Below are 17,655 nucleotides of genomic sequence, written 5' to 3' on the forward strand. Positions count from 1 at the left end.
GCTTTTGTATAAATAATGCAAATATTTATTGTTAAAGTTTGGAATAATTAATTAATGATTTGTGTAAGATTAAAAATATATGTAATATTACCCAAATAAATAGATAAAAATGTGATATGTGATAAAAAAAAATAAAGCTCATCATTCTTTATAGCAATTTATACCCAAGTTTTCTATTAATTTAAATATTCCTTTAAATTGTAATAAGATTTATGAAAAAGTTTCTGTTTCATGTAGGCTTTGAAGTTGTCAGAAGACATACCCGCAGGTCGTACAGCTGACTGAGAGCCTCCTTCTTGTGCTCCTGCGAGCCGATCCTCTTCAGGATGTGCGCCAGCTCCTCGTGCACGTGGCGCGGCAGTCGGCCCGCACTCAGCGCCTTGTTGGGACTCACGTTCACTGCGAGGGTGTTGCCGGTGTCAACCTCTTTCTTGTCATCCAGTTTCAATTGCTAAAAAGATATGCACATTATCAATTAATACATTTTTTATGACAGTTAGGGACGTGACGAGTTGTACGTTCAGCTGATGGTAATCGATACGCCCTGCTTTTGGACAGGATTATTGAAAAACCCATATACTATGAGCCGCACCACAATTGCGCTCGTCACCTGGAGACATAAGATGTTAAGTCTCATTTGCCCAGTAATTTCACTTTCACCGAAACACAATTTTTTATGAGTAACATACGTACATGTTTTTTAGTTTTATTTATGTTATTAAAATAATACAGTTTCAAATTAAAGGTTGAAATTAAAAATACGTAGTGTTCACATAAAAATGACATAAAATTCATTATTGTTATGAAATTTGAATGTTTAATAACAAATGATATGCCATGGTCAATCAGTGTACACTAATAATACTATGCGAACATTAATTACATCAACATTATGATATATAACAGCTACAAAGCTAAATATATAAGATGATTGTCTTAATAAGATGAAGACAGAGTTTACAACCCTGACACTTTGACCAGCCATCATCTCTCTGGGTAATATTCCAGGGCAAAGAGTGACCCACACTACCATGCAGCCACAAGTATAGTATTTTTACTTATGATAATATATTTTTTAAAATGGTGGCGTTATAGAAATCAAAGTGTAAGTAGTAAATATAGAATCACCTTCAACACTTTATGTAAATAGGGATACAAGTCGGACTCATTAATGTCTGGTATCTGAGTAAGGTGGTTGGTGATTGAGCTGCCTTTCGACTTCACAAGAGTGTGCACCAGCGTCTTCACCGTTCTGTAAACGTTTAAAATGATTATATATATTTATAATTTTTTGATTATAGCAAAGTTTATTTGTAACCAAAATTTATGAACGATGCGAGGCTAGAACCCGCAACCTCCCGGGATCCGTCCGAGCGCTCTTACCAACTGAGCCAACCATTCGAGTGACGCAAGGTTCGTAAATCCTGGTATGTCTTGTTCAACTCTCAGATTGTGGCTCCATCTGCAGGATCAACTTTACGGCTGTTGATAACCTGCTCAACCCCAATAATTTCATATTAAGCAATTGACTTTAGATGCGCTGTTTCAAATCTAAGAAATTTGTTATTTCTAAATGATATCGCTCGCTTCTGGGATTAATAATTATACAAATTAAATTTGTGACGAAAATTTATGAACGATGCGGAATTCTCATCCGCGACCTCTCGGTTTCCGTCGGAGCTCTCTTGGTTACAAAATTTGTATAATTAATCCCCGAAGTGAGAGATATCACTTTAAAAATAACAAATTGTTTAAATTTTATAGATAGACGTTGCGGTTAGTCGAAACATTTTACACTTCCAACACTTAAGCCTATAGAGAATGGCCGCTGAGCTAACCTAGATCTTATCGTTCATAAATCTTTATGTCTGTTGAAGTCTCTTGTCATGATTGCATCTATAGGATCTACCTTATAGTTATTCAAATCCAATAACTGCACATTAGAAAATTGAATGTAAATGATCTATCAATTGTTATTGTCTTCTAGCTCGAAACTAGAATAAGAAAGAGATAATTGAAAAAGTAACAGTAAAATGGTTCATTTTAAAAGGTTTCAATACAATATAAATGACCTGCAGGAGAGCTGACCGTACATAATGCTACTTGGCCCATCATTGATATTAGCAGGGATTATCACTGAAGGGATTTCACAGATGAAAATAAAACAATTATATTTGAGAATGCCCGCTACATCTTGATCTACCATCCACTCAACTCTCAAGTTACGATGGCTGAGTATCAGATTTAAATTTTTGCCGGGCACTCCGGGCGCTCTGTGAACGGTTGGATCACTTGGCGTTGCGTAGAGACGTCGCTTTACTGTGTGTCTTCTACAGCATTTATCACGGGGAGTGTTCCGAAGAGCAATAGCTGAAATATCAGGTGAAATATCATCTGATTCCTGCCGCCGAAATCTACCTTCGCACAACACACCACAAGTTAGGATATCATCCCCACCATCTGGATGTGTGGCGGTCCTCCACAGTGCGGTTTTCAAGGAGCTTTCTTCCTCGTACTACAAAGCTGTGGAATTAGCTTCCTTGTGCGGTGTTTCCGGGACGATCCGACATCCTACGGACCTTCAAAAAAAGCGCGTACACCTTCCGTAAAGGCCAGAAACGCTTCTGTGACTTCTCTGGTATTGCAAGAGAATGTGGGCGGCGGTGATCACTTAACACCAGGTGACCCGTACGTTCGTTTCTCCTCCTTTTCCATAAAATAAATAAATTAGTAATTTCTTAAACTAACCTGTAAGGTGTATCACTCATGTCAGTATTCTTCTTCCAGTAGCTATTGGGGTACGCTTTGTAGAATAGATGTATTTTATACAACACAGAATCGTAGTCAATGGAGTTAACTTCCCAGGATGTTATCATCTTCAGGGTCTTCCAGAAGCACTTCAGCAGGAGGTCCTGGAACCGTGGGTATTGAGGGTTCGTGTCTGCTATCGAATCGTGAAGGAGCGATACTAGAGCGCTGTGGAAAGAGGTAATAATATATTTTTAGCGTGACATTATGACGCTCATCTTCAAGTCGGTAGGTCAATACTACTTAGCCAACTTCAAAAAAAATCCCACCTACTATTAAAAGTAAATATTAATAGAAGTCTGAAATTTATAGATCATGGTGTGAAATCTTTCATTAACACTTTTTTCAAACATACTTACATGCTTAATATACAAACATATAACGAAAGTTGCAGTAAATTTATTGAATTTGGCTTTATTTTGCGGAAATCCATAATTATCCAATGTTTTTAGAAAATCTTGAGTGTAAATTCCGCCAATATTTGCCTACAATTAATTCGACACGTCTGTCGTCTCCACACGAGACATCCTCAGGGAAATTGACTCGCGCTTAATTCTAGTACGAGTCTGCAAGTTTGGCGCAATTTACACACAAGACAACTCAAAAAATTTGGAAATTGGCAGTGTAAAAAAAGTACTATCACCAATTTGGTAATGTATGTTAATTGCAGTTGCAAACGGTGCTCATACTCATTGCTTTCTGAGAAACAGCCCCAGTAAATCGACAAGTAGTACAAGTAACAAGTGTATTTGCAAGATTCAGGGAAGCCACATGTGCCACATGCCACGACAAAAGTTTACAATTCACCACAACTATGATCATATTGACACCGTTATGGGCAGTTGGTGGCAGTTAATACCGGGGAGATATAATAATTACTTAGTGCCAAAAAACAGTCAAGTGTAAATAAATTTCCGTACTATCTTACTGCTTTGTAAATACGTAAGTAAATGAAACATATTTAATTAATTAACATAGCAGCCATTTAAGTACTTGCTCGCCATCTTAGTGTTTATAATAGATGCACTAATAATACACATCCTATCAAAATTAAGTCTAATTGGGATAAAGCTTACTGACAGACATGCGGATAATTGATGGTACAGTTTAAGCCTGAGATCTATAGAGCGTACTCAGACTTTATTTAAGTAAAACTTAGCTCAGTGTAAGTTTAGTGTAATCTTTAATTTAGTTTTAACAGCTGAAATGATACTAAGCTTAAACTAAGACAGCTCAATGCAAAAGTCAAGTTCGCGTTTTATCACGTAAGTAAAGCCTGAGCAAAATCTAAGTACTCTCGATCGATCTCAGCCTTACTAATAAGGTTCCCCCTATGGCTATGGGAAAAGCTTACGGGTGGTTGTCGAAGGAGGTGACTGAGGGATACAAACAACGGAGGATGAGCAGTAGCATCTTTTGTTAAGACCACACCATTTACTACGATCGCCAACCCGCCTGCCAAGCGTGGCAATTATGGCAAAAAACCCGCAAAAAAAAAATATGACAAGACACTATAAGGCCCCGGGTCACAGTCCCCGGCGGCCCCGCTCGTGGTGGCCACGGTAACAGCCACATAAGCGACGGGGCTGGGGGTGCTAAGAATGCCTGGGTGCGGCAGCGCTACCACAAACGAAGAGGCAGTGTTGGCAGGCCCCCCACAAGATTGACCGACGATCTGGTCAAGATCGCAGGAATACGTTGGATGAGGGCAGCGCAGGACCGATCGTCGTGGAGATCTTTGGGAGAGGCCTTTGTCCAGCAGTGGACGTCTTCCGGCTGATGAATGAATGACGGCTACGGAACGTTCTCAATGAGGTACCATAATAACGCAGTCCGGGGCGAGTTCTCGAGCACGCGCACGCATACGTTGTTGAGAACGCGCACGAGGCGGTCGTCGCCGCCGTCCGCCGTCGACACCAACACCAGCAGCAGCTCGCTGAGCAGCGCGACCAGGGCCGCCTCGCCCACCTGGTACCCGCAACCAGCAGTCTCGTACAACTGTAGGCAGTGGTGATAAACAATCATATTATTATCAACTTTTATCAATATTTATGTATTTATTGAGGATTTCATTTCCCCACCCTCTCTGCACGTGTGGCGGTCCTCCACAGTGTGGTTTTCAAGGAACTTTCATCTACGTATTTTTTTTATATAGAAGAGGGGGCAAACCGGCAAGAGGCTCACGGGATGGAGAGAGGTGAGGCAACCGCATATGGACATCTGCAACAACAGGTGTTAAGAGATGCGTTGCCGGCCTTTAAGGTATGCTCTTTTCTTGAAGGTCCCTAAGTCGTATCGGTTCGGGAAAACCGCAGCCACTATTTGATTCCACAAAGTAGCTTTGCGAGGCAAGACTTATCGTGCAAAACGCGCAGTTGTGGAATTCGGCCGCTGGAATCATCCTGAACAGCTCCGCTGAGCACTCCTCAGGATAAATGTGGTAGAAGGTACAGAGAGAACCTACATCTCTACGCAAGGCCAAAGGATCAAGCCGATCGGAGGCGTGATCGTCGATGATTCTAGCCGCTCTTCGTTGTATGCGGTCAAATGGAAGAAGCTGGTACTGGGGAGGTGAGACCAGTATCCCATGTGAGGCCAAATTTGCGCCTTATACAGTTGCAGGCGGGGGTTTTAGTGAAGTACTGTCTCGCCTTACTGAGTACACCAAGCTTTTTAGAGGCCAGTTTGTCCTTCTCTTCCAAGTGACTACGGAACTGAACGAAACGTCGCTCGATATATTGACGCCAAGTATGCTAATACAGGCTGTGTCAGAGGAGTGAACTCGAATCGAGGGGAAACGACGAAAGGAGACTTTTTAGCGGTGAACGCACAAATTTGTGTCTTCTTGGAGTTGAATTAGACAAAATTTTGTCGGCCCCATTCCGAGACTTTGCAAAGCATGGTCTCAATTTTAGACACAAGTTTGCTCCGGTTTTCGTCGACGCTTTCCCGGGAAATGTTGGCCCGGCTGGTGTAGGAAGCATGCCCTGTGCTGTCGCGTTCATAGCAATGAATACTGTTGATTTGCAGCATATCGTGGATATGCAGAAGAAACAGTGTATGGGATAGCACGCAGCCTTGCGGGACACCAGCGTTTATGGGTTTTAAGTCGGAGCATCCCAATAGTTGGCGGTTGATGATCGACTCCATTACTTTGGAGAAAATGGAGGTAATGGCAATGGGGCGGTATTTGGATGGATCCGAGCGTACACCTTTCTTAGGGATTGGGTGCACTAAAGCCGCCTTCCATAATCGGGACTACGCCTGGTAAGTAGGATAGCCGGAAAAGACGGATAAGGACCGGCGCCAGTTCCGGAGCACATGTCCGCAGCACGATCGGGGGAATGCCATCGGGCCCGCTCGATTTATAAATGTCCAAGGTGAGAAGCGGCTTAAGCACGGCACCATGCCGGATTTTTACCTCCGGCATGTATGACTGGCACCGCGGAATATGCAGTGGTGGTGCACCTTGGTCATCCAGAGTCGAGTTGGACGCGAAGAGGGAGCCCAGGAGATCAGCTTTCTCTTTCGCGTCATGGGCCAGCGAGTCGTCGTCCCTATGCAGTGGCGGAATTGCTGGCTGGTATAAGTTTTCTTGGACAGCCTTGGCGAGCGACCAGAACGCACGAGTTCCCGAGGGAAGGCGTGCTAGTCTCTCGCCAATTCTGCCAATGTGCTTCGACTTGGCGTCAGTAATAACTCTTTTGAGGGTCGTGGAGGCATGATTGCAGTATTTTTTAAGTTCTCTGGAATTCTTCGGTAGCACTCATGCTTTCGGCGAGAGGCCATTTTGCAGGAGCGGTCAAACCATGGTTTGGACCTGCCACCGATAAGCACAGAGCAGGATGGAATGAAGAGTTCCATACCTTGCTGTACCACATTAGCAACAGCTCCAGCAGCGGCATCTGGATCACCCAGCGAAAAACAGATCTGCCTCCACGGGTAGGATGCAAAAAAGTACCGCATCTCAACCCACTCTTCTGACCTATAGTGCCACACGCGGCGACAACCTAAAAAACGGGGCCGTGCTAGGCACGTGATTGGCACGGGGCTCCGGCTCAGGCAGTGGTCCGACGATCCCAGAGGAGAGTCAACTGAAACTAGGGAGCCGTCCGGAAGTGAGGTCAACAGAAGGTCCAACAGTGAAGGTGTATGATCTTCCACATCTGGGATTTGCGTTGGCCCAATAACCAGTTGCGTAAAACCTTATGCTAAGGCGAAGTCGTGAACAGATCTCCCTGCATGATCGGTGGTACGTAAGCCATTCGGCGTGGTGGCCGTTAAAATCGCCAAGAAACACGATCTCTGCAGTGGGGATCTGCTCCAACACGGAATCTGTAGCTATTTGGATGAGCTCGAGAAGCCGGTCAGTCTCGTTACCTTTATGGGACCTATACAGGCATGCGTTGATTCGCGGATGGTCGTTGTAGTCTACACGCAGCCAGATAATGGATTGATCCTGTCCTTCAAGAAAACTCAGGCGTCGAGAACAGACATCCTCCCTAACGTAAGCGCACACGCCAGCCCGCGATATATGTTCCAAATTATACCCCGTGTATGAAAGGTAAGATGTCAGAGAGGATATCTGTGTCACGGTTAAAAAGAGCAGGTCCCGCTTCGCCGTCTCTAGATGAAAGTGGACTGCATTTAAATTTGATCGAAGCCCCCTGATGTTGCAAAGGTCCACAGCTAATGTGCATATTCAAACTTAAATGTACGTGCTTCTTTATATTAACAAAATTGTGTAACTCACTTGATGTTTTAAATCATTTCCATTGCTAAACCAAAATGTTCCTACCTCGTGTTCGCGACTGCGCTTTGAACATTACTGCCACGATATATGGTGTTAATTTAAACTAATGTTTTAACGTTATTTTTAAGTTAATGTATACGTATTTCAACGCCACTCGGTCATTTTTGACGACCTTTTAATAGGTGATTGGGAGTCGATTTAATAGAGATAGGAATTTTCCAGTAGGAGGCTCCTTTGCACAGAATGCCGGCTAGATTATTGGTACCAAGTCGTTGTGTAGGCGTCGGCCTATTTCTGCCGTGGAACAGTAATGTGTTTCGGTCTGAAGGACGCCGTAGTTAGTGAGACAAGGGCAAGTGAGACTTAACATCGTATGTCTCAAGGTGACGAACGCAATTATAGTGCCGCTCAGAATTTTTGGGTTTTTCAAAAATCCTGAGCGGCACCACATCGTAATGAGCAGGGCGTATCAAATAACATCAGCTGAACGTCCTATTCGTCTCGTCCCTTATTTTCATAAAAAAAAGTCTAGCTGTTTATTGTACGACAATGACTGCAGAGCATTAAGTACGAACAAATAGATTGATTATCATATCATTACACGAGTTGTTGACTCGCCAAATTCTGGCACGAGACTCACTTTTCCACTCAAGATAGGGCAAAAAATTGGATTATCACATTCTAGATATTTACCGTATTCAACACTCCGACCAAGTACTTGTAGGCGGCAAACGTCTGAGGGTTGGTGGGTGACGTACGCAGTCTGCGGAATTGTGTGCTCACTGCGGATACCAACAGGGCCTCGTGTGACGCCAGGGCTGCGCTGCGGCCCGACTGTATCGCTACTGATATCTGGTGCAGGGCTCTAATAGCGGCCTGGAATTCAAATGGTCTTATTACGAAAAAAATATTTAAACATGGCTCAAACACGTGTTTTGTTAGACAGTGACTTAACTATAACTACGCCAGCGACCTAACAATAACGACGTCTAAAATGGAGTTGAACTTTTTCTTTTACAAAACAGTGTTTAGCTTGTGTTTAATTATAACGTCGCAAAACACAACAAACTGAAGTGTACAGGTATAATTAAAGGAACGGAACGCAATTTATGTCAGCTGTCATCTATCTGTCATCATATAATCTAAATCTTCCATATGAATATGGTTCAACTCGTGTTTAAATATAAGCAATGTCTAAAGATTGTTATTGTTGTACGCTAAACAACAGAAAGACATAGATTTGTAATATTAAACACATGTTTAACTTTTTTGTAATAATAACACAGAAAATGTTCAGTGATTAATGAGTTTTTTTTATTTACTTCATTAGGACCAACAAACAGCAACACAATATCATTTTACTATAACTAACTTATAAACATAAACCTTAATTAATTGTGAAATATTAGCCACAGATGAAATATACAAGAGAGATAAACACTTACGTCTATAGAAAACAATCAAATTCTTTTGTTAGGCAATTGTCGTAATATGTGTTTAATATTATAATCTTATTTATCATAACGGTTGAAATAGGGCCCTCTAGTTTCTTTTAAATTGAACACAGATATGATTTGTCGCTATTTGTCTTTGTCCGCCATTACAATATAACAATTGCTTGGTTGTGAAATATGTAGGTTAAAGGTATATGTTAGAGTTAAACATTTTGAAAATAGTTTTTTTCTCTTCTAATAGATCAAACGTTTAACAGTAACTATTACGTAAGAAAGCAATGTGCAGCTTATGATTGCTGTGTTAAACTATATTTAATGTATATTACATTATATTATAATATGTGTATATATCAGTTATTCACTTTAATTTTTATAATTATACCATATGGTGAATATCTTGCCGTTAATTAAATTCAAATCGTCTACATTCGAATTTAAAACAATATTGTTGCAGAAGAGGGCTTATCGCGCTATTTTATAATTATTTATTTTTATTGTATTTTACTAGGGAAGCTAACAGCCATAAACACAATACAGTTAAAGCATGTGAATAAACATAAGGCCAATTAAAAGCTACCACATATCTATAAAGTAGGTCAAGGAATCATTAAAAGAAAAATTAAAAAATATAAACATTTTAACTGATGTCTCTCAATATATTCTTGATATGTGTGTATATAGGCACACAAGCAAATTTTCTAAAAACTGTGATAATCATGATTTTGATACCAGGAACAAACATAAACTTAGCCGAGTAGTAGTACGGCGATTCGGATGCTTTTACAATAAGTTCAACAAAATGTTCAAAGCAAATGTCCTACGAAATTTAAAAGAATCGTTAAAAAACGTTACGAAAAGTTTATTATAACATAAATGACTTTCTTAATGAAACCACAGATTCGAATATTGATTGTAACGAAATTTTATAATAAAAAAGGAGAATTGATGTTCAAAAAGTGATTTCATAAGCTATTTTGAAAAAAAAATTGATTTAGAATTATTGGTCCTTCAAGCCGCATATTGAAGTATTTATTGCTTTGTTGCAGTATGTATTTGTTCGTATTAAAGTTGCGGGAACTTACATTCAAGTCCGGACTGGCGATAGTGTGTATGGTGTCGGCCAGTTGCGAGTCTCCGAGCGGCGCGGGGCCCGGGGGCGCCGGCGCGGGGCCCGGGGCCGCCGGCATCCCGCGCGGAGGAGACTGGACCACGCTGGGGCACGGACTAAGATAATAGATTACCACATTGTTACCAGGATGGAAGACATATATACAACCACAAGTTAATGTTACGTTTATAATAATTGTATCGGAATGTCCTCAAGTTAATACTATATGTCGAAGTATGAGCCTTTAAAAAGTGTGACGTCACTACTGTTGACTTGTTGTATTTGACTTTGTAAAAAGCAGCAAAAATATTCTTAAAATGGTATAGCTTGCGGCAATCGTGCTTAAAGTAAATTATTCATCATTTGATAACTGAAAAGATACAATGATCACTTACAAACCTTTGAGCACCATCCTCATAATATATTGACGTTAACCAACTTACGTAAGCTGAATAATTACTTAGTTTTTGTAGCTCTCGGAGTTTTGACCGGCTCCTCGAGGAATTCAATGTCTAATTTGGAAATTTCCGGGGCCCTGCGGACGGGTGCCGCTGCATCCAACTGGGCAATCAGCTCTGGGTCCAGTCCAAATGGTCCACGCACCACCTTTGACTCTGGACTTGCTGCCGTCCTGTAACAATGAATACATTGTACTACTACTCATGAAACATCAATATTATACCTACACTCGCGATTTGGTTCTCACTTTGTGTTAGTGTGCGTGCATTGCTCAAATTAGACGTTTACTGCCAACCATAAATTTTTTGCGACGTTTTTACAGCTTCCACAGTCTATCTGGACGTTTAAATTATCTAAGAAAGATACTTTCATACGAGCAATGTGTTCATAAATTATGAGTACAAGACCACAAATTAAAAACATTTTCATCTAAGTAAAACTGTTTTTTTAATTTTAAATTTAGTACTTACTTCGACCTACCGCTAGAGCCAGTAATAACTATGAATCTTCGAAAGTCGGTCGATTAAGGTCGGCAAATGGCAACGCTCTTGTCATTCCTCTAGTGTTGTAATAGAGTATGACCGACGGTGATATATGTGGACATAGTATCAGGGTATACTGTTTGTTTGTGCTCCTACTTCATAGAGAAGTGGACAAGTCTGTGAGACTTTTATACAGGAATCTCAATGCGTTGTAATTTACATTGGCTTGATTTAGAAATTTGTATTTTTATAGCTCCTATAGAGAGACTTAAGTATTTGATGTCAATTTCAACGTGTTACCTCTACGCGTTCCTGAGAAACAACAGTCTCTACAGATGGACAGCGGAGGTATAAGTGATCTTATAAAAGTTCTATTGTTCATGAGAGATACGGAACCTTTAAACATTGATAAAAACTTTCATAAAACACATACGGTTGATGATCAACGGGTATAGGCACAGGCGGTTGCTCATCTGGCTCTTCATCTTCATATTCTTCACCTGGTGTTGTGTCCACTGTGATCACTCGCTCTGGCTCCTGCAATCATGATTGTCATGTTAATTAAAGCCATCAAAAACATAACTTGTAAAAAAAAAACAAGTCTCCCAACATGACACAATGTATCTCTTTTTAAATTTAAATACAATGTATCTCACAAGAAATACATATGTGCTTTTTTTCTTTCCGGTACCTTGTACTTCTTGAATACCCAAAGCGGATTTTCTTAAAGCCCACTCTCTGTCTTATGAGCTTTTCTTATTTTGTAGGTAGTCTTCCGCTTTTAATTTTCCGGCAATATTATTAGAGAACGTGAAGTTGCCATGTAAGCTTGCCACACAAACATTAACTGCATCAATAGCTTTGTAATCCTCTATAAAATATAAGGGATTACAAAGTTATATATGTAGTTTGTGTATTTATATAACAGGACTGAAATTACACAATATGTCAGGACATACCTCAACAGGGAGCTGGTACACCGGACGCCCGGTCGCCGACAGAGGCACCACCATCGCCCGACGCGCCTCCGCGCTGCGAGTCTTGCCCGCACGCTTGATACGTTCCTCCAGCAGTGATAGATCCTTGTCTGACAACTGGAATAACAATTTCACACTAAAAATTATATCACACTGCTGTTTTCCCTAACCGATACGACTTAGGGGCCTTCAAAAAAAAGAGCATACTCCTTTAGGGCCGGCAACGCATCTCTTGACATCTGTTTTTCACCACTCCCCATCCCGAGAGCCTTTTGGCCGTTTACCACCTCTTATATATAAAAAAAAACTATTTTGTAATTGATATATTTACCTGATAGTGACATTGCTCACGAACCATGTGCAGACCTCAATCATAGCTTTTTTCAGCAATAGGATTAATTGATAAATTCATTATTGTCATTGCTGGAATACGTATAATGACGGATTTTGAATAACTCTTCTATTATGTCAGTATTTCTATTAATTTGTTAAAAAATTCCGATATAATATAACCTGTCACAGATTTTAATGAATGTTCTTTGAATATAGATTAAAATCCAATAAATAAATCTAAATTATAGATATGTACTAATATTTAAACAATAAACCATCAAATGACTAAGGCAATATATGAGCAGTCATCAACTCTGATTAGCGTTTCAATGAAGATGCCCGATTGTCGATGCATAATGCGACTCAGTGGCGCACAATGCCGAATTGTGGTGATGCTTAGTTGGAAAGTGAATTAGTTTTCAAATGCACCAGCAGAGTGTGCTAAGTTCAGTGTTGAATAAAAATTAGGTAAACATGTGTGTACCTTCATCGATACTTATATATTTCTTTAACACAATCTGAATTAGCAAATTTTTTCAACAATAAACAATATTACATAAATAAAATTTCGATCAATGCCAACTTGAAAGAAACACTTATAAAATTTCTGCCACTGAGTTGGTATCGATTTTTTTTTATATGAGAGGGGGCAAACGGGCAAGCGGCTCACGGGATGGGGAGAGGTGAGGCAACCGCCCATGGACATCCGCAACAACAGGTGTGTCAAGAAATGCGTTGCCGGCCTTTAAGGTGGGAGTATGCTTTTTTCTTGAAGGTCCCTAAGTCGTATCTGTTCGGGAAGACCGCTGCCGGTAGTTGATTCCACAAAGTGGCTGTGCGAGGCAAGAAATTTCGAACAAAACGCGCCGTTGTGGAATGCCAGACGTCTACGTGATGCGGATGGTACTTTGCACGTAATGTCCGGTGGTGGAATTCGGCCGCTGGAATCAACCCGAACAGCTTCTCTGAGCACTCCCCGTGATAAATGCGGTAGATGATGCAGAGAGAACCCACATCTCTACGCAATGCTAGAGAATCAAGCCGATCGGAGATGACTTGATCGTCGATGATTCGAGCCGCTCTTCGTTGTATGCGGTCAAATGGAAAAAGCTGGTACTGGGGAGCACCCGCCCAGAGATGAAAACAGTACTCCATGTGAGGTCGAATTTGCGCCTTATAAAGTTGCAGGCAGTGGCTTTTAGTGAAGCACTGTCTCGCCTTACTGAGTACACCAAGCTTTTTAGAGGCCAGTTTGGCCTTCTTTTCCAAGTGACCACGGAACTGACCGTCGCTCGATATATCGACGCCAAGTATACCAATACAGGCTGTGGCAGTTAGGGGAGTGATCTCGATTCGAGGGGATACGACAAAGGGAGACTTTTTAGTGAACGCACAAACTTGTGTCTTTCCGACACAAGTTTGTTCCGGTTCTCGTCAACGCTATCCCTGGATATGTTGGCACGCCCGGTGTAGGAAGCATACCCTGTGCTGTCGTCTGCATAGCAATGAATATTGATGATTTGCAGCATATCATTGATATGCAGAAGAAACAGCGTAGGGGATAGCACATAGCCTTGCGGGACACCAGCGTTTATGGGTTTTAAGTCGGAGCATGCACCGTTAATAACAACCTTGATGCTCCGATCAGCCAAAAAGCTAGTGACCCATTTGCACAATTTCTCGGGAAGCCCATAGGATGGCAGTTTCGCTATAAGCGCTTTATGCCACACCCGATCGAAGGCCTTCGCTATGTCCAAACTCACCGCCAACGCCTCTCCCTTCGAATCAACCGCTTGCGCCCATTTATGGGTGAGGTATCCAAGAAGATCACCAGCTGAGCGACCCTGACGGAAACCGTACTGGCAGTCGATGATCAGCTGGTGCCCCTCTAGGTATCCCAAGAGCTGGCGGTTGATAATCGGCTCCATTACTTTGGAGAAAATGGAGGTAATGGCAATGGGGCGGTAGTTGGACGGGTCTGAGCGTACACCTTTCTTAGGGATCGGGTGCACTAAAGCCGCCTTCCATAATTTCGGGACTACGCCTGATGAGTAGGAGAGCCGGAAAAGACGGGTAAGGACCGGCGCCAGTTCCGGAGCACATGTCCGCAGCACTATCGGGGGAATGCCATCGGGCCCGCTCGATTTGTGAAAGTCCAAGGTGAGAAGCGCCTTAAGCACGGCACCATGCCGGATTTTTACCTCCGGCATATATGAATCGCACCGCGGAATATGCGGTGGTGGTGCACCTTGGTCATCCACAGTCGAGTTGGACGCGAAGAGAGAAGCGAGAAGCCAAAGAGATCAGCTTTCTCTTTCGCGTCATAGGCCAGGGATAATGACTCGTCATTATCCCTGTGCAGTGGCGGAATGGCTAGCTGGCAAAAGTTTCCTTGGATAGCCTTGGCGAGCGACCAGAACGCACGAGTTCCCGAGGGAAGGCGTGCAAGTCTCTCGCCAATTCTGCCAAGGTGCTTCGACTTCCCGTCAGCAATAACTCTTTTGAAGGACCTGGAGGCATGATTGTAGTGTTTTTTAAGTTCGCTGGAATTCACATCCTTAGATACCACCGCATTGACCCAAGCCTGATAGCACTCCTGCTTTCGTCGAGAGGCCATTTTGCAGGAGCGGTCAAATCATGGTTGGGACCTGCCACCGATAGGCACAGAGGAGGATGGAATGAAGAGTTCCATACCTTGCAGTACCACATCAGCAACAGCGTCTGCAGCGGCATCTGGATCTCCCAGAGAAAAACAGATCTGCCTGTGGAGGCACCCGTGGGGGTAGGATGCAAAAAAGCACCGCATCTCGTCCCACTCTGCTGACCTATAGTGCCACACACGGCGACAGCCTAAGAAGCGGGGCCGTGTTAGGCGCGTGATCGGCACGGTGCTCCGAATCAGGCAATGGTCCGACGATCCCAGAGGAGGGTCAACAGAAACTAGGTAGCCGTCCGGATGTGAGGTCAACAGAAGGTCCAACAGTGAAGGTGTATGATCTTGCATATCTGGGATTCGCGTTGGCGCAATAACCAGTTGCGTCAGACCATATGCTAAGGCGAACTCGTGAACAGATCTCCCTGCATGATCGGTGGTACGTGAGCCTAGAAATTCGGCGTGGTGGGCGTTAAAATCGCCAAGAAACACGATCTCTGCAGTGGGGATCTGCTCCAACACGGAATCTGTAGCCATTTGGATGTGTTCGAGGAGCCGGTCAGTCTCTGCGTTACCGCTATGGGACCTATACAGGCATGCGTAGTTTCGCAGATGGTCATCGCAGTCTACACGCAGCCAGATGATGAATAGGTCCTGTCCTTCAAGAAAACTCAGGCGTCGAGAACAGACATCCCCCCTGACGTAAACGCACACGCCAACCCAGACGAAACACAGCGGCATAGCCGCTATTTCACGCCGGTTTCGAGCGGGGGAGTGGTATTTCTCCGGGCGTGCTGGCCCAATTCGGTTGTGTCCGTGAGGACCCAACATGGCGCTATCACTCCTTGCAAGCATCATGAGGAACTTGGAGTACTTTTTGAGAGTGCTCGATTGTGCGAAGCGCTGCTGTAGTTGAAACATTCAACGTTGATCATTATGCGCTTTAGTGCTGTGATTGGAAAACTAACATTAATACCGGTGGGAGGCTCCTTCGCACAGGATGCCGGCTAGATTATGGGTACCACAACAGCACCTATTTCTGCCGTGAAGCAGTAATATGTAAACATTACTGTGTTTCGGTCTGCAGGCCCGTAGCTAGTGGAATTACTGGGCAAATGAGACTTAACATCTTATGTTTCAAGGTGGCGAGCGCAGTTATAATGCCGCTCAGAATCTTTGGGGTTTTTCAAGAATCCTGTGCTGCTGCTGCATTGTAATAGGGAGGGCGTATCAATTACCATTAGCTTAACGTCCTGCGGTCGCGTCCCTTATTTTCATAAAAAAATAATAATATATAAACATCAAAAACGACCCAATTTTAGAACTCTTTGTGCCGAACGTGTGTTTGTGACCCACCAGTCCGATGCTGCGGTGATCTTCTCTCCGTCTAGGAAGTACGCACTGGCCAGACAGTTGAGCGCGGCTGAGCGCACGGCGTTGTCTCGGTCCCCGATGTGTCGCGCCAGCTCCTTGAGCGCCGCGTTGTGTTGTGACCATGACCCACCTGTCCGATGCTGCGGTAGATCTTCTCTCCGTCCAGGAAGTACGCGCTGGCCAGACAGTTGAGCGCGGCCGAGCGCACGGCGTTGTCTCGGTCCCCGATGTGTCGCGCCAGCTCCTTGAGCGCCGCGTTGTGTTGTGACCATGACCCACCTGTCCGATGCTGCGGTAGATCTTCTCTCCGTCCAGGAAGTACGCGCTGGCCAGACAGTTGAGCGCGGCCGAGCGCACGGCGTTGTCTCGGTCCCCGATGTGTCGCGCCAGCTCCTTGAGCGCCGCGTTGTGTTGTGACCATGACCCACCTGTCCGATGCTGCGGTAGATCTTCTCTCCGTCCAGGAAGTACGCGCTGGCCAGACAGTTGAGCGCGGCCGAGCGCACGGCGTTGTCTCGGTCCCCGATGTGTCGCGCCAGCTCCTTGAGCGCCGCGTTGTGTTGTGACCATGACCCACCTGTCCGATGCTGCGGTAGATCTTCTCTCCGTCCAGGAAGTACGCGCTGGCCAGACAGTTGAGCGCGGCCGAGCGCACGGCGTTGTCTCGGTCCCCGATGTGTCGCGCCAGCTCCTTGAGCGCCGCGTTGTGTTGTGACCATGACCCACCTGTCCGATGCTGCGGTAGATCTTCTCTCCGTCCAGGAAGTACGCGCTGGCCAGACAGTTGAGCGCGGCCGAGCGCACGGCGTTGTCTCGGTCCCCGATGTGTCGCGCCAGCTCCTTGAGCGCCGCGTTGTGTTGTGACCATGACCCACCTGTCCGATGCTGCGGTAGATCTTCTCTCCGTCCAGGAAGTACGCGCTGGCCAGACAGTTGAGCGCGGCCGAGCGCACGGCGTTGTCTCGGTCCCCGATGTGTCGCGCCAGCTCCTTGAGCGCCGCGTTGTGTTGTGACCATGACCCACCTGTCCGATGCTGCGGTAGATCTTCTCTCCGTCCAGGAAGTACGCGCTGGCCAGACAGTTGAGCGCGGCCGAGCGCACGGCGTTGTCTCGGTCCCCGATGTGTCGCGCCAGCTCCTTGAGCGCCGCGTTGTGTTGTGACCATGACCCACCTGTCCGATGCTGCGGTAGATCTTCTCTCCGTCCAGGAAGTACGCGCTGGCCAGACAGTTGAGCGCGGCCGAGCGCACGGC

At 44.2% G+C, this 17,655-nt stretch overlaps 1 protein-coding gene across 1 annotated transcript in view; it reads right to left on the reverse strand.

Moving 5' to 3' along the window:
* Positions 1–17,655, reverse strand: part of LOC126978075 (protein mini spindles) — a 57,978-nt gene that overhangs the window by 8,284 nt on the left and 32,039 nt on the right. The window contains exons 25-33 of the mRNA XM_050826785.1: positions 12,024–12,158; positions 11,498–11,601; positions 10,584–10,754; positions 10,098–10,239; positions 8,255–8,437; positions 4,628–4,806; positions 2,749–2,976; positions 1,129–1,252; positions 263–451 (exon numbers count right to left, since the gene is read on the reverse strand). Coding sequence (XP_050682742.1) covers positions 263–451; positions 1,129–1,252; positions 2,749–2,976; positions 4,628–4,806; positions 8,255–8,437; positions 10,098–10,239; positions 10,584–10,754; positions 11,498–11,601; positions 12,024–12,158 — 1,455 coding nt within the window. The remainder of the gene's footprint in view (positions 1–262; positions 452–1,128; positions 1,253–2,748; positions 2,977–4,627; positions 4,807–8,254; positions 8,438–10,097; positions 10,240–10,583; positions 10,755–11,497; positions 11,602–12,023; positions 12,159–17,655) is intronic.

The sequence above is a fragment of the Leptidea sinapis genome, chromosome 47, assembly GCF_905404315.1.
Source record: "Leptidea sinapis chromosome 47, ilLepSina1.1, whole genome shotgun sequence".
In the NCBI taxonomy this organism is placed as follows: Eukaryota; Metazoa; Arthropoda; class Insecta; order Lepidoptera; family Pieridae; genus Leptidea; species Leptidea sinapis.